Source organism: Amblyomma americanum, chromosome 5 (genome assembly GCF_052857255.1).
Source record: "Amblyomma americanum isolate KBUSLIRL-KWMA chromosome 5, ASM5285725v1, whole genome shotgun sequence".
NCBI classification, from domain to species: Eukaryota; Metazoa; Arthropoda; class Arachnida; order Ixodida; family Ixodidae; genus Amblyomma; species Amblyomma americanum.
In genome coordinates this window covers 38143959-38170062 of record NC_135501.1, presented here as the reverse complement: position 1 = coordinate 38170062, position 26104 = coordinate 38143959, and the positions used below count along the sequence as shown (strand labels likewise).

The 26104-nt window shown below is 48.1% G+C and overlaps 1 protein-coding gene across 1 annotated transcript in view; it reads right to left on the bottom strand.

The window, feature by feature from the left end:
* LOC144134638 (uncharacterized) overlaps window positions 1–20472 on the bottom strand; it is a 48829-nt gene extending 28357 nt beyond the window's left edge. The window contains exon 1 of the mRNA XM_077667507.1: window positions 20370–20472. Within this exon, the coding sequence (XP_077523633.1) occupies window positions 20370–20472 (103 nt within the window). The remainder of the gene's footprint in view (window positions 1–20369) is intronic.
* Between the last annotated feature and the right edge of the window lie 5632 nt (window positions 20473–26104).

Below are 26104 nucleotides of genomic sequence, written 5' to 3'. Positions count from 1 at the left end.
CTGCACTTTGACCTGAAGTCACCCTTTGGAAGCATGCTAGACGTCTTATGATGTACAATTAATTGTATTAGCGGAATAATATACTGCTAGGTCCTAGAGCACGACGAAGCAGTCAGTGGCACGGCTCAGAGAGCTCGTGCTAGGGCTGCCAGCTATTAAATCATGTCATCGCCATCAGTCTTACGGCAATGCTCCTCGATTTGCAGATAACCTTGAATTGCTGGAGATTCTGCAAATCATTGCCATCATGGCCGAGCAGGCAACGCCTTGCGTCCACCTTTACATCAGGCAGGGAGTTCTTGGTTTTTGCCTCTTGGCAGAGCCCCAGCATGCCAGGATAGATTGAACCTCGGCGCCCTCCCCCATCCCTTTTCCTAGCACAGAAAAAATGCCCGAAGGATTGGAAGACGACGACAATACCCCGACGATTCTCCATACCTAAGAAACCGCACACGCCCGAGAAGACAATTCCCTGTCACTGCCGTTGTGTGCATCGAGGTACCTCGGCCGTGGATTGTGGAAACCGATAGTAATTAGACATTCATAATCCAAGCATCATTCGTTCATATTCTGAATTGTGGCAGTGAGCAATTCATTTCCTTCCCTGCTGTGCTAAACAGTCATGTCACTCCCACCGTGAAGTTGCGCATTTCGTCGCCAATGCGTACTTCTAGTCGATGATTGCGACATAAATTAGGTTACGCTCATAAAAAGAACAAAAAATTGAGGGGGCACGCATTAACGCATTCTTAATTGAAGTCTGCTGGGCTTGCTTCTCCTCCGTCACTGCTACTCGCCGCATACGCTGAGCCTTGTGCAACCACCGATACTGTTCAGTGACCTACTTCTGTGGTCGCCCTCTCCGTTTGCAGGGACTTTCCATTGCGGTAGTGAAAGGCGACGTTAATTCTGGTTTCATTTAAACATGATATGTGCAGCTATCTAGACACTTCTGCGCAAAACAGGGTGCACTCGTCAACGCTCGCCGAGAGTGTAAATGTACGTACTTTGCCTTGTCACGCCATCAGCGCACTGCCAACTAACAAGCGCGGCTGCCAACATGCCAGATGACGTCGCACATTTTTTCGACCAAGAAGATAATTGATGACAGACGCCACCGTACGCTGCAGAGTTTTTTCTCCAATCAGGTTGTAATGCTAACGTTTTAAATATGTAAGTTATGTACCCGCACCGCCGACAATCACTCGGCAGACCTGTGTATTCCACTGTCTTTGCCAAAAGTAACCGGGCAACGGTGGTTTGTTTCTTAGCCGCGTTGCGAAGAGCTTATACCAGCAGTTAAGCTATGAATCTGTTTCAAACAAGGTGAGCCCTTGTCCTCACGTTTTGACACCTTTCGGTCGTTAGAGGTGCCGTAAACGCTCCGTTATACGGTTGAGAAGCAAAAATCTGCTGCTCGGTTACTTTTAGCAAAGGTTGTGCGTTCCAGCTGAGGAGGAAGTGTGCGGTGGCGCAGGACTCGGCGCTTGCGTTAGGATCGCCAGCCAATAAATCATAGTATATCCCTATCAATCCGGTAATGATGCTCATCGGCTGTCAGCCAAGGGCCAGTAATTAGATAAAAACTACAAATAAAGGCACTTTGAAGTGCAAGACATTTGGAAGATTTGGAAGATACGAAAGCTATTTAAGGTAAAACGACCAACTTGGGTTTCACGCCTTTTAAGCAAATCGAACCTTCAGCGTGCGTGTCCATGGAAAGCCCTTTGGTAACTTCACTTCCAATAGAGGAGTGCCGCAGGGCTCCGTTCTCGCCCCCACATAATTTTATGTGGCTTTAATTCCTCTTGTTCGAGCCCTAGAGACCATCCCTTCTTCCGCGAGCTTGCGTATGCCGATGATATAACCTTGTAGTGCTGTCATCCAGATGCGTCTATTCATCAGTCGGTCCTTCAGCACGCGCTGGATGTGTTGACATCTCGCCTCCCACCTCTGGGTCTAACACTCTCTCCTACTAAATCATGTTTCATTCGCATTGGAAATAAAGCCGGCTTACGTAAAGCTCCCCCTTTAAATTTTACGGTACATAATACTCTGATTCCTCAAGTAGAAACGGTTCGTATTCTTGGTCTTCTCCTCCATACATCTGGGACTGGCACCCCGTGGCTGACAGTCACCCGTAAATCAGCTCACGCTACTCTAGGTCTGATTCGTCGCATAGCTATGCGCTCTGGTGGCGCACGTGCTCATATGGCCCGCCAGCTTGTGCGCTCTATCCTTCAGCCACGGACTGTATATCAGGTACAATTTCAACGTCTCACCCGCAGACAGTGGGACACCCTTGAAGCTACCAATCGTGAGGCTATGCGCGTCATAACATATCTGCCTCTGTTAACACCCATACCTGTGCTACAGGAGTTCGCCGAACTTAATACACTCAGTTCGACCAACAGGTGGCAAATAGAGCTCGAAAACACTCTCCAACGTCATCGTTTAAAGACACTTCCTCCGTGGTCATATTGCTAGCTCATTGTCAATCGCCCCACCGTTTCCCCGCCGGTATCGGCAGCGTATCTGCCTGAAGGGTGCATATTATACACGGATGCACCACATTCTGCAGAGAGGGGAGTTACTGCTGTGTATAGTCCATCTCATCCGCGCATCTCAACTCTCTCGCGACGTATACTGCATATACGTGCACTCCCCTGGCATTGGAACTTCAAGCCATTTGTAATGCCATTGCTTCCCTTCCGCTCGTTCCAACATTCAATAAAGTTCATATTTACACCGAATCCCGCGCCGCCCTTAAACAGCTTCGACGGACATTCCAGATTTCACAGTCAATTCATGTGCTCTGCGCAAAGTATCCATGTCCTCTGCGCATACACTGGATTCGCGGCCATGCTCAGGATCCACATAACATTCAAGCGGATGCTATGACTCATCTTCATACATCAGACGATCTGCCACCTTCCCCTCTTCCCGCAGATCCGTTCCTGTCCTATGTTTCCGATTCCGAAGTTCTGCGCCAGCGAACTCGCGCTCAAATTCCTCCGTGTTCGCACCCTCTCCCCCGTAGTCTTACTCGGCAGTAGGAGGTATCCGTGAGCCGGATTCGGGCAGGGGCGGCTCGTACACCATCTGTTCGTCATCGGTGGCGTGCCAAAGATCTGCCAGCACCTGACAGGTGCCCTCACTGTAGCGCTGCACCGGACATTTGTGATGTGCGGCACTTGTTGTGGACGTGCCCAGCTACGGCTGCTATAAGAAAACGGCTCCTCAGGGAGGTGGGCCTGCGGTGGAACCGCGAAAGTGACTACATGAAGTGGACTATGAACAACCGTTCCATCAGCCACCTCTGCGATTACCTCAGCGCAACGGGTCTTCACTCCTTCATTTAACATTCAATCTCGTACATTCCTTCACCTTCTTCTTTTTTTCAACTTATGCCTCATGGCACACTTCTAGAATAAAAAAAAAACTTGGGATAGCCTGACAGCGCCCCTATTGCTACACGTAGGAGCACCGTGAGCACTCTCCCACTTCCGCTGAAGAAGTGATGCGATTTATAGAAAAGGCTTCAAGATAAAAAGGTAGACGCTTTACTACACTACTTAAAGAGATTATAAACATGAAGAAAAGCGTCTATTACTCCACTATTCCGCGAGAGGGCACGGCGACATCCATGTAGACATCATGTACAACTGAGCTCGGCTCGCTGTGCAGGTCGGTTTTTACACTTCCCGTGGTTCAGTTAGGACTAGTTGCTATGGAATTGTGATTTTGGCGTGCCCTGAAAGATGTTTCCACATTGCTGCTGAGGCTGGTCTGCTCTCCTACTACTGTTGTGTGGGGATGTTGAGACAAATTAGGGACTAACCACGAGGAAGGCCTGAACAATTTTTTTTGGCAGAATTGCAGGGAAGTAAAAGTATCTAACGCTGCTAAGGATGAGACACTTAGTCAGATCAACGACAAAATTTCAGAACTTGACGATGTACTGAATCTGACTGAAGAAAATGAAGAAAACGTCAGAAAACTCGATAATGTGGCACTTCGTGTACAAAACACTGTAGCAGAGCAAGAAAATAATCTTGGGGATTATGAGACTCGCACTCGAAGAAACAAAATTTTAGAGTTTGATATTAAAGAACCACCAAATGAAACATGATCACACTTAGAAGAGAAAGTTATTAAAGAAATATGCAGCGAGAAGCCTGGTATGACATTAGCACAGTCGAACGCATCCACCGGCTTTATTTTAAAGCCCATCAAGATCGACATCGGCCAATAATTTTTTGACGATACAGTTACAGCGAAAACTCACAATCTTGAGGAACTGCCATAAGCTGAAGGATTATGACGTGTCCATTTCACAAGATTATTCTGACACTACGCAACAGAGAAGGAAAAAGCTATGGCAGTCCTTAAACGATGACAAACGCTCGGGAACCAAACTGAAGTTAGTGTGTGATAAATTGGTGATAGATTATGATGTCTACATATGGGAGGAGCAAAAAAACTGTCGAGTTCTGCTGCGGTGCCAAGAAGATGCAGGACTTAATTGACATCATCATTACTCTAACAATTCCGTGAATAAATTGCTTTGTGTAATCTGTGTCAATGCGCCAAGTGTATGTAATAAACAAGAGCACGTCGAACATATCTTATTATCTTTAGACCCGCATATTGCTGTTATAAGCGAGACCTGGCTGCACTAAGACATTCCTGATAACTCTGTCTTCCCCCCATCTTATGCACCGCAAGGATCGAGGGTCAAGGGGTGGTGGTGAGGCTGTTCCTGTTAAAAGTGGTATTCCATCACGCATGATGCCTAATATTGGTGACGACCATGAAAGTGGCATTTGTGAAATCGATTTCTTGGGGAATAGTGTCATCATTGTTGGCGTATACAGGTCACCTGGAGCTCAGTCTTATTTTGTGTACCATCTACATGATAGCTTAGGTAGTTTAAAAATGAAGGAGTCTCCTAGTCGCTGGAGATTTTATTCTCTCGCACGTCGACCGGGACAGAATGGTTACTGGAACATGTGATGTTAGACGTGCAGAGGGGTTGTTGGCTATGCTTTTCGCCTTCGACCTCATCCTGACAGTCCTCTCACCTATAACTCCACCGTATAACTCCAACCGGGCAGTCTATTCTAGACTTAGTTTTTTGTTCCAGTGCCATACAGGACTATAGTACTCATTTACGTGATGGAATATCAGACCACAAGTTAGTATTTTTCTGTTGCCTTCTACCAAAACTTTTTAAACCTAACTCCCCGAAATACGTTGGTAGAAAAAAACTTCGAGTTAGCTGACCATGCTATAATTACTTATTAGTTGCAAGATTCATTCTTCACATTCAATTTGGATAATGCCAGTACGCTTTGGAGAAATTTATGTTCTATTTGTCATTTCTGTATATGAAAAAAATTCTGTATATGATCCCTGAAAAACGAAAAAAAGGTCAACAGAACAAACCCATGAATTTTAGAGAGGTAATGCACCTCAAGCGTAAAAACAAGTGTTCCCGTAGACACAAAACTCCCAACACTACAAATTATTCAGCAATTAAGTTAACACTTTCCACAAAACTGCGTGAAAGGATAGAAAAATACTTCACTGAAACACTTCATCGTTTTCTCGCCAGAAATCCTCTAAAATTCTGGAAACTACTTTCCCACAAATATAATTCCCACAATATAATTTCCCGCAAATTTCAAGCGATCGCACTATCACCGATAAAAATAAAATAGCGAAACCCTTCAATAATTACTATTAAAGAGTATTTTCTAAAAATGGGCATATTAGCGATACCGGTCAAATTTTTACAAGTCAAACAAATTCAACGTAACTAGAGACGATATCCTAAATCTGTTTTCGTATCTTGATCCTCCAAAAACGCCAGGTCCAGACAAAATTTCAGCTTGATTTCTCAAAACGTAGGCTGAAGCTTTTAGCACCGTTTTTAGTAATAATATTTGAGTGGTCTTGAGAGTCTGGCATAGTATACCTAGATTGAGAAATTTCATGGGTCGTTCAGGTTTGTAAGAAGGGTTGCAGACAGCAGGTCAATAATTATCGTGCAATCTCGCTGACATCGACTGTTTGCAAACTCACTGAACACATCGGTCAAACACCTTGATAATTTTCTAGAACACAACAACAAAAATGTAATAATCAACTTGGTTTCCATCGGGGTTTTTCTAACACTACGCTGTTAGTCACGACTGTCGGTGAAATTGCCTAAATCCTAGACATATCCGGACAAACGGACATGATTTTCTTAAATTACTCGAAAGACTCCGACAGGGCGCCGCACGATACGCTGATCGCAAAAATGCAAATGACTGGGGTGCCCAGTAAAATTACACGATGGATATCTTCTTATCGCAGAAAACGTAAACAGTTCGTTGCTATAGAAGGAGTCATCTCACATTTATTATATGTTCATTCTGGCACTCTTCAAGGATCGGTTTTAACTGCTACCTTGTTTAATATTTACACTAAAGAGCTTGTTCAAGCACTACAATTTTCAGTCTCGATTAAAATATTTGCCGATGATTGTAAATATTGAAAGATATTCAATCGGTCTCTGAGCAAATAAATCCGACCGATAACTTGCAATTGCTGGCAAGATGGTGCAACAGGTGGGCGATGACCACTAACTTTGAGAAGACTGTTGCGCTTAGCGTCATGAATAAAATTAGTAAATAGGAATTTCAATAACAAATCAACAGGAATCTATTGAGTACGGTACATGAATATATATACTTAGGCGTAATAGTAACATCCAGATTAAAAGGGACGATACACATCGAGAGTATATGCTGCGCAGCATTTAAAAAGGTGGGCTTTCTAAAAATCGTATGGGCGCATGGGCCAGCTCATTAAAATTTAAAGCACACAAGGCATATGTGAGATCTACATTTGAATATGGCTGTGTGGCATGACACCCGCATACTTCAAGTGACATTGAGAAACTTAAGAAAATTTAACGCGTAGCAGTTCGTTTGATTTATGACAGATACAGGCACCACGACTCAACCTCATCCATGCTGCGTCTTGCTGGCCTAGATCCTCTAAACGAAAGGAGAAGGCAATGCCGACTAACCTTTCTTCAATCCCTACATTTTTGAAAACTAGGTATTAATCCCGAAAACTACCCACAAACACTAATGTAGAGGGAGGCCAGACCCGTCCAGCTATATCCACCGGCGAACGCAAGAAACCAGGAGAAACACGGCTGACCGCGGTAATTCTTCATCGCTCTCTCCCTCGCGTTCCCTCCGCACCACCTCTTCGTCGATGCAGGACATTCGGACGGCGGCAGGCTGTCTGCCGAACGCTATATCTCGTTACACTCTTTTACCATATCTCCTGTATTTGCACGAACAAACACATGCAAATTCTCGTTTTTCCCACGCACGATATCAGACTGGAGCGCACTACCGATCAACTCACCATTTTTATCACACAGCAGTTGACATGTGACATTTTGAACTGTGATTTGCTTTTTCACTGTAATTATCAATGTGCTATTGGGTTATGTATTCTTTGTTGATCTTTTTGCAGTATATTGATTGTAAAAACCTCTCCTGCTTGGAAGTTGTATGCCTGCAGTATTTCTTAAATAAATAAATTAAGCCCAGCTCACTTATAACGGCCGCAGTTGTAACGAACGCTCACTCATTACGTACGAAGGTGGTACTACCGTTAAACATGTCCAAGATTCATAGAAAAAATTTTAATTTTGCTAAATTGTAAATTATCTTTTGAAAATATTAAAGGCAATGGCCAATTCTTGTAATGCGTAGCAAAATCTTTATTTTAAATTGTTTCCATCGATCGCATCGAACAGTTAAAACCGCCGTAGAAAACCAATGGGGAATGCTTTGGCGACAGCAAAAATGTTACTAGAAAAAAAATGCAAATCTGCCGTCGGGTTATCTGCGGTTATATTGATTATTACAGGGAAATCTTACATTATATCAAAATATGAAAAAATTGCGTTCATAAACGATTACCGGTTCAAAAATGGTTTCGTGCAAAATTGTTAGGTATGAAGGCAATGGCGTCTTAGATAAAACGAACAACCACAGCTGCGCCACTCGGATACCGCGAACGAACAGGCGATATAAACATGTGCCTGGTGTAGGAAAAAGACAGCGAGCTCCTATGCAACCCTTTGGAAGCCGAACGCGATATTGTTAGAAGTTGCATAGCCTTTCTTCGAACTCCGCACGGCCCATTACATTACGCACGGATCCGTCTTGGAATCTGTTCTTTGTTTTTACACAACCGAACTTTTTGTCGTACGACATTCACCCTCGCTGTTTCGTAGCTATGGATCGCTTTGGCGTTTAAGCCGGATTGCTACAGCCTCAGGTGCTAGTCCAGAGGCAACTTTGTAAGCGCGCGACGCACATTAGGCTCCGCCGTCCTGTTTGAAGGCCCGCCCCTGGGCGGTCTATCGAGACGCCGCGAAGGAACCGACTCTCCACTCGCCGAAACTCCGGCACCTGTCGAATGTACACTTCCATCTTCACAACAATTGACACGACTGATAATCACTTCTCCGCCGCTCCTCAACCCAGCCCCTCCCCCATTCACATCACGCACCTTGTCACATGACTGGATACGCCACTTACAGAGTCACAGAGCAGCGGAAACTTTCCACACATTCTGACTTCTAGCGCAGCAGGCAATCCGCCAGTCCCTCATCCGTCATTCCTGACATCACTCATCATGCCACTCTCCATGGCTGATGTCATATTGTAGCGACTGGAAGAGAAAGACGACGAGCGATCGCCGCGTGCCGACGACGGCGTTGCTGCTTGCGGACGTTCCTGATTTTGTGTCCCCTGCTTTCACCTCTTCTCGCTGCCGGCTTGTACGTCGAGACGCGACATTTGGTGGAGATACGGGGTAACAAATCTCATGCATCGCACCCCACCTCGTAATTGGAGCCCGGTAGTAAGCCCTGGCGGTCGGGTTTTCTTGGAACTCTCGGCACAAACTGAGATCCGCGCTAAAAGTCGTCAGGAAGGCCAAGCGCAGGAATTCGGACAATTGCCCCAGGGATCGAAGACATCTAGGACCAACTACACGATGGCGTCCCAGTCACAACAAATCGACCCTGCGATCGCACCGATGATCGTTTACCTGCCTGTCACCCCAAGATCTTTCGCTTCGTTCCGTGGAGATGGCCTTGAAAATGTTGAAGACTGGGTACAGCAGTATGGACGGGTACCTATACATAACCGTGTGATAGGTGACCAATGCCAGCAGAACATGTACTTCTCCTTGGATGCAACAGCGAAATACTGGCTCGAGAACCATGAGGCTTCGCTAACATCCTAGTAGAACGTGCAATAGCGAACTGGGACGCACATTCGCGAACGAGCACCGGGGGCAGCATGCTGAAGATCTGCTCCAGGTGCATATCCGGGGTCCCACCGAAAGCGCCAGAAGCTCCGCTCCTCTTCAATCTGGCTATGATGCACCTGCCGGCTCAGCTGCGTGGTGTCGCGGGCGTGCAGCACTCCCTGCACGCCGATGACATCACCCTGTGGGCCACGCAGAGGAACACATGGGGCATTGAAACCAGCCTGCAAACAGCGGTGACGAAAATAGACGACTACTCCGACCGCTGCGGTCTTTAGTGTACCCCTCAAAAATAGGAACTTGTGCCCCTCCGCACCTCGAGAAAGCACACAACTCATATATCTCTTTCTCTTGACAGTGGTTCCATACGCAAAACGTACGAGATATGGTACTCGGACTCTACATCCACAAACACGGACGGCCAGGCACTACATTGGCCAAACTTGATAAGGTGGAGGACAAGGTGAGCCGCCTGCTCCACCGAGTTTTCACAATCGCGGGGGTTACGAAGCAAGAATGCCTTGCGGCTGGCAAACACCTTCGTGACCAGTTGAATGCTCTATTCGACTGGAATTCTCTGTCTCCACCTACGGAAACAAGAGGAGGATGCCCTTGAATTCATCCTTTGCAAAATTATTAAGTGTGCCCTTGACCTTCCCATCACTTCTTCAAACAGCCGTCTTATGGCCGGGAGGCGTGCCTTACAAACCAGTACAAGTGCTTTTTGCAGAGTCGGGCCGCCGCCTTCTTGGTCTACTCCATATCCAACGCACCATTCTCACGGAATGCAGGTTTCGCATCCCAGACCTTCTTCCAGCCAACATGTAACACGAAGATCATAACGATCGGCGCCGGGCATGAGCGGATTCCATAGCCCGAAATTATGGTAAGAGAACAGGTGTGTACTACGTGGACGCCTCCGGCCTTCAACACGGGGGATGGTAGACGGCCGCTGTGGCTCACAACCGCAACACAGTTAACGGCCTCGCCTATAAGACCACGCCGTGGAATACACGCAGAAGAGATCGCGATTGCTCTCGCGGGCTCACATTCCGATTCAAAATATATAATCATCGACCAGCGAGGGGTCTGCGGGAACGTCGAACAAGGCTGGACTCTTTTCCTAGCTTATGGCATCCACAAAAATTGCATGCGGGATAAGGACCCCGCACACCATTGCCTTATATGGGCCCTGCTCATCAATGGTTTGCAGGAGACAAAGCAGCAGATGCAGCCGCCCGCGCGCTCTCCCACCCCACCTGGCTGTTTTCTCCTCCACACCCAATTAGGACCCTGATTTCAATCACGGATATTATAACATACTATCAAGATCATCGCCTTACCCCCGCTCATGTATAAAGGCCTCAAAAAGGCGGATGAGCGTATCCTTCTCCGCCTTCTAATACTTTGCTGTGCCTGGCAGCACTAAAACATTTCGACCTCTTCATTACCGGCAGCTGGCCGCACTGTAGAGCGGTGTGTTCGGAAACCTATGGCGTGGGCCTGCCCCTCCCGCCTGGCTATTCCACCCATCCCCAACCCAAACTGGGAGGCGACCCTGCTCGGCTCCACGACTTACAGGCCCAACAAGCCTTAGTCGGGCGCACTCGGGTGGCGGCCGCCGCCTTTCTGGTCTCAAACTAGGGACCTTGACCTAGTGTTTGTAAGGACCGGTTTCTTGCGGGCTGATCCAAGCATACCTCATGTCCCTTGTATATCCCATAAATCTTTTCAGCACTACCTTCGTCGAAGACGTGCTACGTGTGAGTGCCCGCGCTGACCCTGAGGGCTACTGAAGAGAAAAAATTAGCTGCGGCTTAACTGCTGCTGCACCTGGTTAGAGAGTGAAAGCTGTAGTGGATCGGGCAAGTCGACGTGGCTTGGCGTCTGTAACGTTAAGTGCGTTCCGCACACTGTATAGGCAGCGCGCCCACCCTTGCTAACCTGGAAGGCTGCAGTTAACTTATTGGTACATCGCGAGTTTGGTCACCCAGTTAACGCAGCGGCATAATGCCGCAGAGACGCGTGTCTGCCACAACGTTATCAGCACCAATGCATGCAGCCCACATCTCTCTCTCTCTCACCACGCCACGTACCTCAAAGCTAAATCGAGGCGTCCACTGACCTAGGGAACCAGCTATGCGTCCTTCCTTTCCTCAAAACCATCGGAGTCTAGAACGTTGTCATCGCCAACTTCAACGAGGGTATAGGGCCGTGGCGTCCTGGCTTTATGGGGCTGGAATCTAGGGGCTCTGCCACATGTGGAGAGGGCTCCGTGTTACTGGGGCTACCTGTTGCTAAACTGTCGTCGTCCCTTCAGATGATGCGGTTGTTGCGAAGCGCGTCCTTTCTTTCAATCTTTCGTCTCATATCTCTTTTAACTCTCCTACTGTCTGCACGTGGCAGTGATTGCGGCTCAGCTTGAGTATGTGGGCAGGCCCATGCACTTTCCTCTTCATTCTTCCTGTAGCCGCAACAACAAAAACAACGAACACAATGAACGCCGACAGCCTATAGAAACAGAGGCAAGCGCTCGATTTTGGCCGTGGCGGCGGAGTGACGTCATAGCTGTCACGTGTTTCTTCTCGGTTCAAGGTCAGCCTTGCGCACACGGCGAAGAAGCTACGGAGGGGAATGGCTTAGGTGCGATCCTTGATGAGGGTTCTCCGGTATGATAACTTTGGAGGGCTCAACCGCAATCCTCCGACTACAGTAGCCGGATTCGCCGCAGAAGCGACCAACATCGAGCGCGCATTGGCGACAAGAACCAGTTACTTTAACTGTCTAAATGCCCTTCGTGTCGTTTCTAGTCTTGCCTCCTCTGGTCTCGCCGGTGCTGGCCTCGCCGACGTTCACGAAATAATCCGCGGCGTAGTCCGCGTGGAGCTGAAAGGGCCCTTCCAAGGTTCTGAGCAGCCTGCATCCGCGACGGCTGTTCGGAAAAATCTGCGACACGTTCTGACACCAGAAGATGCCAGAACTGTGGTTGCCGCCGACTAACAAGCTCTGAGTTACGCCGCCGCCGTCCGTCGCCCGTCACTCATCCATCGCCAGTACCAGAACGCTGTCGATTCCGGCCCTCAACGCCGGAGTTCCTATCCCCGTCTGGTGCACGCCTGGAACCGCTGGGCCCCAGGAAAGCCGACATCTGGAGGACTGCAGATCGGAGGCCACTGTGCTTCCACTGCAGTGAGCCTGACCACATGTATCGCTACTGTCCGTGCCGCTAACTCGGCCTTACAGGCTTGGCTGATCCGCGCCCCCGGAACGGTGAGCATCACCGCCAGATACAGGACTACCTTCGACGTTCTCCATCCCCTGTGTCAGCTCCACCTCGCACCTAACGGTCGCCGCCACCTCGCCACTCACCATCCTCTTCTCGCGGGTCTCGCCGTGAGGGCCTTTCACCACTTCGGGAAAATTAAATACGGCGACGCCTGGAGGTGGCGCTGCCGGAGCCGTACCAAGCAAATAACCTCCGTCTACGTTGGAATGTCTCAGTTGGAACGATAGCACCCTTGGAAGCGAAAACGGTTTTGTGGCCTTGAGCAATGTAAATGTTCTAATCGACGGTCGCGACGTAACTGCGCTTGTCGACACCTGCGCCGATTACTCGGTCTTCAGCGGCAACTTCTATAAGCGTCTTCACAAGTTACCACCCAGTGGGGCGGCGCGCCAATACGTACCGCAGGAGGTCAATTCTTAAACCCTGCTGGCAGGTGCGCTGCCCGCGCCGAGATTCACGGTGAGCTGTGCCTCGCCACATTTGTAATATTGGACAATTGCTGTATGGGTGTTTTTCTTGACGTAAAATTTCTCCGTGAATATGGCTCCGCGTAATCGACGTAAGGCAGAACAAGTCTCTCCGCACAGGTTATTCATCGCCAACACCTCCCCGAGCCATTCGCGCTGCGCTGAAAGTTGATTCCGGCCATGTTTACTTGCCGCCGTTGTCGACAGGTTTTTCCTGCTAGCCAGAGCCGATACAAACACATGCGGTGAAGGCGTTCTGGCAGGAAGCGTCCAGGTGCTAGTTAGGCTGGGCATGGGCGTTGTGCGAGGGATCGCAAATGTTCAACGTGGGCGTGCCAACATCTTCGTGTCCTACTTCAGGAACAAGCCGCAGCACCTGACGAAAGAGGTAGTTATAGCCCAAATGGACGAACTTATTGACGGTCGCGCAGCTGTTGCGCTGCCTGAGGAGGAGGCTCCGCCCGCGTCACGAGACCTACATCGTTGCCCCTGAAGATCGATTCCAACCTTGAGTCTTCTGAAATACGAGAAATACTCTCTCTTTTGCATCGGTACAGCGACTGTTTCGCAAACTTCTTAATCTCCTCCGCCCGCCTAGGCCGCCGCGGTGGTTCAGTGGTTATGGCGCTCGGCTGCTGGCCCGAAACACGCGGGTTCGACCCCGGCCGCGGCAGTCGAGTTTCGATGGAGGCGAAATTCTAGAGGCCCATGTACTCTGCGATGTCAGTGCACGTTAAAGAACCCCAGACAGTCGAAATTTCCGGACACCTTCAGTACGGTGTCCCTCATTGCCTGAGTCGTTTTGGGACGTAAAACCCCCATAAACCATAAACGAAACAAATCCGCAGCTAATTTGTTTTCTCCAGCAGCTGAGGCTCGGCAAGATCACGTGGTCAAGCAGCAGCCCCTCCGCGGCTGTAGAGCCACAGCGACGGCGAAGACGGCTTGGCGGCGCTGCGAAGTCATATGATGAGTTGCTAAGGCAGCGGCGCCATGTCACCTGGTTGTGACGTCACGTTCCTCGGAGCCGAGTTTGCTCGCTCCTGCTAGGCCGCTGAAGCTTTTGCTTTAAAAATAACCGCCGGCGAAGTGCGCGCCGATAGCCGATAAGGTCAGTCATTGCCTGGGCTGGAGCCGGCTAAGAGAAGCATCCCAAATCAAATCATGAGCGCGTTGGGCGTCAGAAAGTGGCAGCGTCAAAAGTGAAGCTAACGCGCATGCTAGCGGACCAAATAGCGGCAGACATTTCAAAAGAGAGAACACCTTGCTGGGCACGCTGGTCACGTGGACTGCGTCGTATGCACCGTCAACTTCAGCTTTTGGGCTGCTACTACGTGCAGGCAGAGCCAGACAGACAGTAGACAGGGCAGATGATGTATTATTTGCGCACGTACGCTACGCTACGCTCTTCCGCTGCATAAGCCCAGGAACGATAGACGAAGGAGTCGAAGACACCATTATCAGGCGCATGAAGATTTGTGGCAACGCGTCACTGATACATGGCTGTCCTGCTGTTGCCTCGGATGACTTCGATCGTGCGGAGGACAACATCGCATGGCCGAGATCTGGCGAATCCGTCGTACGCAAAGGACGAGCACTCCCCTAGCTTTAGGACTGTGATTAATGTGGCCGACCTGTTAGCAGCCGGCGTGGAAGCTTCAACCGCGACTTGTTTTATTCCGTTCCTAGAGCAGATTTTTGGCAGCAAGCATCTCGGCGAGGAGAACATGACCTCCCTGGAGAGTTCAGAAACCGTCTTGGTAAAACCTGCTTTGAAAAAATAGGCGCGCATGATTATGTTTTTAAGCCGGAAATATTACTTTTGGCTAATATAATGTTTTTGGCTTTAATGCAAGAAATCCACTTACTACGAGCATCCTACGCAACGAACGCAATACACGTGACCGTCATATTCATTATAAATGGCTTGACTGTATAATCGCCGGCCAAGCGCGCCGACGAGATACATAATCAGCCAATGCATACAGTGTGCTGGCTGGGCGAAGTGTCTGAAGTGAAAGGATAGGCGAGGCGGGTTCGAAACAGTGGTATTCTCGGAAACGAAACAACTGGCACGGCCGCTTGATCGAGTGGTCGTTACTACTGCGCACGGCGAGTTATGAATCAACGGAAGAGATTTCAGATGTTTGGACAGCAGTCACTACTGGGTGTGCCTCGCTTGCCCAGCCAGTCCGGTGTCATGCGTCGCCTGCCTAATGGGCTGTCCATCATCTGCACTTCTACCGACTGCACTTCACGCGCACAGAGCAAACACTGTAGTTGATGCCAGCGACTTGACAAGTTCTTCGCGCACGTGCGGTGCGCTAGTCACTTAGGTGAATAGGTCAAGGAAAGACAAATTACACCGTCGAAAATCTACGGGATGAGATGCAACTAAATTATTGGCAAAATCTTCATCGTTCAACTAGCCGGACCTGATGTCGCATAAGGTGACTTTGTTGGTGCAGAAGATGAAGTCAACAGCACGAAGCCACGAGCTGAAGAACCCTTGAACCCGAATTATGAGCACTCACCGACTGCCAAGAATTTGATGAAGATGGTCAGGAGAAAGATGGCATATCACTAGCTGCCGTCAACGCTTCAACCTCGATTAGTTACAACGAATCTCTGGAGCAGATGTTTAGCAGCAAGGGTCTCTGTGTTTGGCGCATGGCTGCGGTGGAGAGCTTAGACTGCTTTGGGAAAGGGTCTCCTATGAAGACGTAGACGCGCGTAGCACATTTTGTTAAAGACAGACGTTACTTTTGTGGGACTATTTTTGTCTGTTATCGAGCAAGTCCACTTACTACTAACTTCGAATAGCACGAAAGCAAACCGGGTGACTGCAATATGACTGGTGACTGCAAGCAAAGGTGGGTAAGACTGCAATATTTTTATATTCTTCAGGACCCACTATGACATCATTAAAGATTAATATTGAGTGATAATTAGGATGCGCAGCTAAACACAGAAATATCCCCGGAAATACCTTGGAGCAATACCTTGGACAGCTTCCAATGCGCGGGCCGCGCCGTCATTGTTCTGACCCCCCTCGTCTTGCCCCGAAGACGGCAGCTCCCAGCAGTAAGGGGAGACGAGCCACTGGCGCTGTACGCTTCTTACTTAATAATAAGGATGAAGTGCATTAACGAAGTGTCCACACACCTGAAAGTTGAAATAGAAGATGACGTGGGAAGTATAAAAGCGCCTGACATGAAGTGGCCGAGGGGGGCTCCGGGTTTGCCGTTCCTTCGACCGCATCGCACCGTAAGCCCCGGCGGTGTCTGTGCCTTTTCTTCGGACAAGCGTCAACTTCAACCGCCTGCAAAGCACAGGGGTTCTAGGACGTCAACGCTGACGCTTCCTCCAACGTGGACGCCAACGGCGTCAACTCCGACGCGGACTGACCTCGACCCAGCAGCGCCGAACACCTTGAGCAGAAAACTCTGAACGCTTTTCTTTTTTAGTGCTTGCTGTCTGGTTTGGGTTAGTTTTTAGCACTGCTTAATTATATGTATTTCCTAATATTTCGAGCAATGTTATTAGAATGTTAATTTTTGCTTCAGTTTTCATAAGTTTTGTGTGATAGTGTTTGTTGCTGTTTAGTGTGTATTAAATCTGGTTCTGCATATTCATTGTATCTTGCGTGTGCATTTATTCGGCGTGTGCTGTCTCCGTTGAGATTAGTGAGAAGTTCTCTGACACGTTCCACGTTGTCCAGGGTGCCCGCAGCGAAAGGTCTCCCAGACCGCTCCCAGTTATTCGGGGATGCTCTGCCACATATCAAGCGCATATAACACTTAAACATTTGCGTACAACTCACTGCCTGATTTCTGTATGATTGCCGAAGCAAGACTTACGTTCGTATGTCCCATTTTGAATGTAAAATGCAAGACTTCACAAAGGCTCTCTGTTCCAACTCTTCAATGTTGCATTCGCAAACTAGGACACCCAGGCGTTTAAGAAATTAGCCCCAGAGCAACCCTCAGTGGGTGAGATTGTCGTGCCACAAATCCGTCTAGCAGATAAGATGCGCAAGCTTGCTTCGCCCCGGCAGGTAAACTGGTTTATTTCGCAAAGAGATTTGTCCAGGGCAGCCTACATCTCAAGAAAGGCATAGTTACTCATTATATTTATGTTTGCACCCTGCCATGCGGGTATGAAGAATATTTATGCAGCCTCACAGAACGTTCACCAGGCCTCCAAGCCTGAGCCTCGCTACCTACTAATGCCCCCTCTCTACCAACTAACGTCACCAAGACGACTTGACGATGAGGTGGCGAGGCCAATTCGTCATTTCGGGGCAAGTCTGGTTTTAGACCAATGCATATTATTGAAAATACAGCAAGGTATTGGCAGTTATGGCATCGGGAGTTAAATGCCTCGATCCTGACTGTTGCGTGCATGAAATGAGTCAAACTTGACTACGGATTAAATTCCAACATCTCAGATTCTTTGAAATGCCCTGACTTTCGACAACGTAAGGGCTCTTTTATTTTTCGCTCTAGACGGGGTGTGGGCACCGCGTACGTAATTAGATCTCTCGAAATCATGCAGTGCAGCAGAATGGACGATTTTACAGCGTTAGCTGCTATTAGATCTTTCCTCAGTTTTTCGTTGTTGTCGCCGTCCACACCAAGGCGACGGCAATGGGAATACGTGGCGCAACATGCGTCATGCGTAACGACGTTAAATGCAGAGAAGTCAGCGTGCAGCTATCAGGAAGCTCGAAAGAAGGCGGCGACAGGAGCACTTTTACAAAAGAAGCCGACAACACCAGCGTTCTGAATATGAACAACGTCTAACTCCAGTAAGAATTGCAGGCGGTGCTTTTTGGTTGCTTGAAATGCCTGGGTAGTGAACAGGACGAGCCACACGCTGCGAGACGCGCGTGCTTTGAAAGCACCGAGATCAGTTACGTCAAAAAATTGTGGAAGCATTCCATATCGCAGAACGACCAGTGCGCTAGTAAGCGTTCTATTTTGCTGCATGAGAAGGAATTGGGAAGTGCATGACAAGTGAGAGGTTTTCATTTCTTCAATGCCTTTTTTATTAGCAAAGAGTCATTTGCAAGACAGTGGTTTTTGTGGGTTGTAAACCTGTGTCCATTTATTTTTTGCACTGCTGACCGCGCAGGCATGAAACCTTCATGTGTCGCCTCTGATTATTCTTGCTGCAATTTCATGGTGAAGGCAAGACCTTGAGACTACAAAGCCATCCGGCGAGCTCGAGATTGGCAGCGAACACGTCGAGCCTGCCAAACCAACACTGTTTTACGCAAATGGGAGGCAGCAGCAAAGTGCACTCATCGGTTGTGGCAGCAGAAGCCTAAACAAATCTGCTTAGACACGATGACCTGCAGTTGGAGACGCGAAAATCCACAGGAATCGCCGTAGCGACCCGTTCGAGCCGCGGAGGAAGGAGCACAGTGACGGATTCGGTAAGCCAGTACAGCACTCAACCAATTCAACACAGGGGATGTAACCAATGCATTCAGCAAGCAATTTTCTGAACAAACCGTTCGTCTAAATCTGCTCAGTATGCGAATGGTTGTGGTCCGAGAATGATCTCTCTCTGTCCTAGCTCTGCCCCAGCAGCCAATACTCTCGTCGGATTTTTTCCGCAGCAACCTCACAATGTCCTGATTGTGCCAACTTCGCGTTCAAACTCTCGTAACCATCTTGTGAGTAGTTGTTTTGTAATTCACTCATGCCGCGAGCCCTTCACGGACCAATGCATGTGTAGCTTACAGATTTCGCCAAGCACAAGAAATATAGGGATATAGCTATTTAGAAAACACGAGCGCAAAAGCGCACTATACAGGAAGCAAACAACTAAACTAGGGTTACAAAAAGAAGTCATGCGCTTAAACCAAAAGAACAAAAAATAACCGACAGATGCACTGAAAGATGGCCTCCAAATTATATGTTATTGAAATAAGAAGCAAAGGCATCGGCGGTGGAGCACCTAACTGCCACTACACGCGAGCTATTGCAAGGTTGACGGGGCTATGAGAGAGAGAGAAAGAGAGAGAGAGAGAGAATATTTAAATTAATTAACGTGGCTGCGCGGCTGTAGTGCTGTTTTCATGCAGTTAGTTCAGTATCATTGTTAAAACAGATTTTGAAGATAAAGTAAGCGGAATATTTCAAATGCCCACGATAAAGCCACGGCGCCAAGGCACCGGATCTTTCCCAGAGAATGAACGAGGTAACCAGCGAGGGTTACCAGCAGTCCGAGCCACGTGGCTTCGAAATAAGGCTGTGCAGCTTTCCATTACAGCCGCATGGAAGTGGACAAGTGGGGTGCTGTTATTGCTCTCCTAATTTACTAATTAAAGGGTTGCACTTTAAGGTTCAACGTAAGCCGCGCAGCATGTTGCGCATGCTCTTCTGCTGGTGAAGGCAACCGGAATCAAGGCGTTAGTTATTGCTTTTAGCGCGAAAACGCTATTGCGATGGTTGAACACCGAGTAAGATATTGCGATGTTAGTGGGTTTGCGCCAAGTAACTTGCTATGTTTGTGGTTTTGTGGCAAGAGAAATAAATAACCAAAAGTAGGCCAAACACATTGCCGCAAGAGGGCTTCGAACATGCAATGGCACGACAACAACAGCTTCGCTGGCAAGTGCACCGCTTCGCTGTGCCTCGCTGGCCAGTGAAGCTTCGCTTGCCAGTTCTAGGCTATCGCCGCGGCCGATCACGTCTTGTGTTAAACTGCAACATACTCTCGCGCTGTGCATTTGCACAGCGTCGTACTTATCAACTTGCATCTGCAGCAAGAAGACACAAAGCGCGAATTGTATTTTTTCATCGCCATCATTCATGCAATTCTGCTTTCGCACATGTATAGAATTTAGGCAAATTTCTGCCATTTTTTTTCGGCACAGTAGGGCGTTAAGCCTCGCCCAGAAATGTAAATTTCGATATGTATGGCTGGATACCAAATGCTCATTACAACTATAGCCAGAGAAGAAAGTAAAGTGGGGGACAAAAGTCTCTGGGCCACGAATTCCTCAAACAAATCTCATAGCTCTGCTTTTAGCCGGCGGCTGGAGACTCCACTTGTGAAGATGAAAGAACAAAATATTGACTTTCACCTTCAAAAGTCTGGTCTCCAGCTGCAAGCTAATAGCAGAGCTATGCGCTTCGTTTGAGGAACACTTGGCCCAGTGGCTTTTGTCCCCGACTGTACGACTACCTAAGAGCCGAATGTCGGCGACTGTTCTTAACACGAACTGAGGTACTGGCGCAAGCGCTCACCTGCCTTTTCTTCGCAGACGTCGAACCTCTCTGCGCGTGACACAGCCAAGGAAATCAAGGAAGCGGCCAAGAAGAAGCAAAGAACGAAACGTGCAGGCGTCATCTTGCCTATCACTAGAGCTGGCTGCCAAGTGCGCATGAGGGTGCTTGTGCATTTATATCCTAGCTAGGACCGCGACGAAACTTACCCGGTGTCTAAATTCCGCACCTGTTTCTGTGTGTGCGGATGCCAGGCTGCATGGTTACACTATTATTTTATTGCATTAAGCACGCAAGTGGTGTGAAGGACGCATGCAAGATCCACCCAAGACAGATGACCAGCGAAACAAGAGTAAACTCCAAAAATGAGCCATCCCAACGCCTTGGGTACTGATGGCTTTGTAGACACAGCACAGTGAAAACTGATGCTAAGGTAAGCAGAGAGAACATGCCAGCTGCACAAATAACGCTTCGGAACACGGGAACACTGCGAATATTTCGGAGGGGAGCAATCGCATTTTCGGGGAAATTGCTGTTTAAAAGATGCCTGGGTGTTCTTTCGTGACAGGCATCCGACGGCGTATGCCATGCAATATTTCAATGCGGCAGAGAGCAGAGGTCTCTGATGAAATTTGATAACCGACAATGTTCATCTTGGCGTGCGCATAAATTCTACGAGGCCAGGCAATTTTTCTCATCTGCTACTGCAGCCGTGCTTACGCTCCTTTGCGTCGATATTTTTATGCGCTATAACAGCGCTATGCGATAAGTAGGATTTCTTGTTTTTTGTTTTAATTTTCATCAAGTTCAGGAGTTATATTTAGGTGTTAATTTGTACCTTCTGAATTGGTGTTTTTCGGTTTCTAACTTCAATTCCGGAGAGAAATCTGTGTTTATCCAGGCTTGTATTATAAAGCGACTGCCTAATTACTAGTGAAAATTTTACGCATCTGACACTACAGGAGTTCACGTATACCAAACACTTTGCAGAACACTTTGCTCCAACGAGCAAACAGATAAACTTGAATGCGAGGCTCTAAGGAGCATCATGTTATTAAGTTTTGAAAGAAAAAAAACTGATATTTACGTTGTGAGCGATTTGGCAGCCATCGGAAAACTGCTTGTGGCTCAGGAAACGCCGGCCAGAAAACAAGAGTTCTAAGGCTGCAGTGGACCCGCAGACAGTAAGAAAATCTATGGAAGCTTTTGACAAGACAGGCCATTCTCTGCTGTGGGCCCCTCGGAAGCGGAGAGGACAAACTTCAGCAGAGGTAACTTTATGCGATGAATATTCTACGAGCTCCTCTTTCAGTATGAAGAGATCACGACAGCCGAAAACAATTGATTTAAGTTTTTTCTCGGTCATTAGCTCCTCCTTCATGGCTGGGTACACATATAGTAAGAAGATGCCAGAAGACATTTCCCAAGAAATGAAAACTGGCCGAGAGGGGAGGAAGAGCTGGAGGAGGAAAGGCAGGAGGTTAACCGGAAGAATAACCAGTTTGCTACCCTGCTCGGGGGAAAGGGGTAAGGGGATAAAAAGATGAAGGAGAAAAGAGAGTAGCAGAAAATTAGTCACTATGCGAAGTCAAAGCGTTCGGTACACTCACAGCCTGTAGTGCAGGCCAGTAGTCCTCAAGAAGCGGAGCAGCGCGTTGGAGGCCTTCACAGCCGATGATCGCCGTGGTAAGTGGCCTAGAATCATCATTTCCATCAGTGGGCGTGGATCTAGACGCTCCAGCGCACGGCAGACAGACTGCCTTTCGGCGTTGTAGGCAGGGCATTCATTTACAAAGAATGCGTTCTATAGTATCGTCACAACCGCAGATGGCACATGCAGGGCTGTCAGCCATACCGATTAAGAAAGAGTGATGCTCGGTGAAAGCTACACCAAGCCACAGGCGACACAGCAAAGTTGCTTCACGTCATGGTAGGCCGGATATGAGCCGGGGCTTCAGATCTGGGTTGAAGGATTTTAAACGCGAATTGGAAAATTCGCATGAATTCCACGCGGCAAGCGTGATGTCCTGCGCCAGTGGTCTAAGCCTACCCGCTGTGTCGGCTCTTGAGATGGGAAGGGACACACAATCGTCCTCATGGAGAGCAGTTCGCACGTCTTCGTCCGCGTGGTGGTTGCCTGCGGTGCTGCTGTGCAGCCATTGGTAAACAATATCATGGCCGTTATTGATGGCGGTATGGTGGAGCTTTCGGATTTCCGCGACCAGTTGTTCATGGGACGCATGACGAAGAGCAGATTTAAAGGCTGGGAGGGCTGCCTTTGTATCAGTGGAAACAGACCATTGCTGGGGTGTTTCTTCATTGATATGCTAGATACCGACACGAATACCGATAAGTTCTGCACCAGTGTATGAAATCTGGTGTCATGTTTTCACTTTCTTAACTATGGTCCTTACGGGGATGACCACGGAGCACGAGTAAGTGGAAGAGGAACTGAGCCATCGGGAGAGAGTTGACGAAAATGCGCTCTGAAGACTTCGATTGCTACATTGACAGTCACTAGATTATCCTGGGCGATGCGTACTGTTGAAGCTGTAGACGGGCATTTTGGCAGTCCTAGACACGTCCGGAAAGCTTGAGCCTGAACCCTTTGTAGACACCGTATGTTCGTTTTCCTCAAGTTTCCTAGTGATGGGATATCTACCGAAGGAATCCCATGAATAAGACGGTGTACAGCTGCATGCACTAATCGACTGTACTGATTCTCCCCACAATTTCCATCTGTGAAAGGAGAGCACGTGAATGATCGATGTCTGTCGCCTTATCATGCAAAAGACATGTCTGCTCCATGTCAGACTACGATCGATGATTACTCCAAGGAAGCGATGGCTTCTTTCGTACGATATTTTGCATCATTTATGCATACGGGGTAATGGGACGTGCTCTTGCGCGTAAAAAAGACATGGGAACATTTTTCATCAGAAATGTCGAGGCCTCGCAGGCGGAGGTAGGCCGTAAGAATGCTTGCTGCCTTTTGAAGTCTTGCCAGAACTTGTGGTCGCATAACTCCTGACGGCCAGATACAAATATCGTCCGCATAGACTGAGAGTTGCGCCGACTGTATTAGTACGTCGATAAGGCTGACAAGCGCAAGAGTGAAAAGAGTTGGGCGAAGAACTCCAACCTGTGGGACCCCGCGGGAAGTGAAATCGGAAGATGTTGGTCCGTCCTCAGTCTGCATAATAGTGATCTATTGAATAAATAACTGCGTATCATGCAAAACATGCGATCAACAAGTTCTGCAGATTCCAGAGAGTACAAAATAGCTTGATGAGTATCGTTATCGTACGCCCCTTTAACATCTAGACACATCAACGCAGTCAAACGTTTCAGATGCTTCTGATGTTGAACTGATGACACCAGGCCAATCACGCTATCAATAGATGAATGTCCACGCCGAAACCCGGGCATTACATCTGGGTACATTTGGTAGCTCACCAGATATTGCTCAACTCGCGTAAGTACCATTCTTGCCATGAGTCTGCCTAGGCAAGTAGATAATGCAATTGGACGGTGCGATGCTAGGTCAAGCGTCGATTTTCTGGGGTTAAGGACTGAAACCAGACGACTTGATTTCTACGTGTCCGGAACTGTACCCGCACACCATGATGATTTGAAGTTGTCTAAAAGCGCACGGCAAGCCTTCTGACCAAGGTTCGCAAGTGCAGAGAATATTACTTCATCGCGGCCCGGAGATGAAGACCGGCTGCAGCCAGCCATGGCAGCGTCTAGTTCTTCCATGGAAAAAAGAAGGTCCATTCGCGAATCCCTAGATCTAAGCACTTCGTAGCAATTCATAGTTGTGGATGGGTTCCTGGGGCCTGCTATTCTTGCACAAAAGTCTTCACCAATCTCCGCTTCGCTACGTCCTTGGTGAAGTGCGAGAGACTTGAATGGTTGGAGCAGCTGAGATGTTCGTAGACCACGCATCACAGTCCAGATGCATGAGAGAGGCTTTCGAGGATCCAGTAACTCCTAGAATGACTTCCAACGGTCAGCCTGCAAGATTTGAATTCTGCGCTGGATTTTCTTCTGCGTGCGCATTGCGTCCTTTAAGTCGAGCAGCTAATTTGCGCGCCTGTATCTTCTCTCTGCTCTTCGTCGAAGTGATCGGCGGCGCTGCAGCACCACATCGAAGTCTGTAAACTTTGGCATTGGATTCAAGAAGCATCTTGCGTTTTCCACAGCCACCTTGATGCGCTCTTCAATGCCTGTTGTAATGTCCTCTCTGCAGGCACCTTCCATACGGGTTTTAAACATACACCAGTCTATGCGTTGCAAGCGTTTGGCAGATCTGCATCCAGCAAGATCAGGAACAATAATATAGGTGTGGATGTGGTCACATCCACCCTCTTCTACATCGGCAAACCACCGGACGCGTCTCGCAAGCCACCGAGACACAAATGGCACGTCCGGACAGCTGCTGTAAGACAGCCCGCGAATGTAGGTTGGAGAACTGTCGTTAAGGCGTTGTTGATCATGTTCAGAGGCAAAGCAGAGAAACCTTCTTCCCTTCGAATTCATCCGGATGCCTCCCCACATGGCGCGATGCGCATTAAAGCGACCAGTGACGATCCAAGGCCAAGGTGTTACAGTCAGCAAGGTCCTCAGTCTGTCGTCGTCAAACCATGTTGTTGGAGATAAGTACGCACCCGGAGGCGTAAACGTCAGGGTGCGCCTTTTCATCGTGAGGCAGATGTACTGCTTATGGCTGTGTCAGGGAACCTATGGTGCACTTAAGTTATCTCCTATCGAGTGTAGATGATCAACTTGATGTTTCCCCAGATCGTGGATGATGTAAACGCTTCATTGAACGAAATTCTGGTGGACGTTTTTAAACTGTGCTCAATAATCAAAACGACTGGAAATCTGTATTTATACAAGTATTCGCGAATGTCTGAGATGCGGAAATTGACTTAACATGCATTCCACTGTAAAATGGATGCTACTCTGACTTGGTTTTCAAACGGTAATGCTGGGAGAGCCATTCTGTCTGCTACAGGAAAGCTGCAAGGACTGGAGTTAGCGCGTCCAATACCTGCAATGCATTCCGTGCTGCTATATTTCTATTTCATTCAGCTAATTCAGCCAGGGTTCAGATATGGTTTATGACATTTGGCCTGTAAAATTTGCATAACCAAAAGCCATACATAAAGTCCACACGAGTAACGTTTAGTTTTTTGAATAAGTGAGCTGTAGGATATTGGTATGGCACTTATAAATCTAATGGCACGTTTTTGCAAAACTACCAACTTGTGCATGTTTTCTGCACTTGTAGTGGCCCACACTAGGATGCCATAGTTCATCAAAGATAGGAAGAGTGATTTAAAAATGAGGGTATTAACGGATGTGGGGAAAGTCGAGCAGTAGCGACGTATAAGGCCGATGGTGCTAGAAAATTTACCGGACAAATGTTCAATGTGTCTATCCCATGACATGTTTTCAGTGAAGTAAACTCCTAAAGTTTTATAACAGGGTCAACTTCCAGTACATTTTCGTTGAGCAGGAGGGGAAGCAGATCAATATTCGTGTTTCGTGTGCGAAATATCACTGCTTTTGACTGGTTGGCATTCAACTATACATAGTTGTTACATGCCCAGTTGTTTATTTGCGAAAGGGTGCCATTCGCACGAGCACTTAAGTCTGGGCCTTTGCTTCCCGAAAAGAACATTGCTATATCGTCTGCATATAATATGTATTTGTCAGGTTCACCTATGTGCAAAATATCGTTAATATAT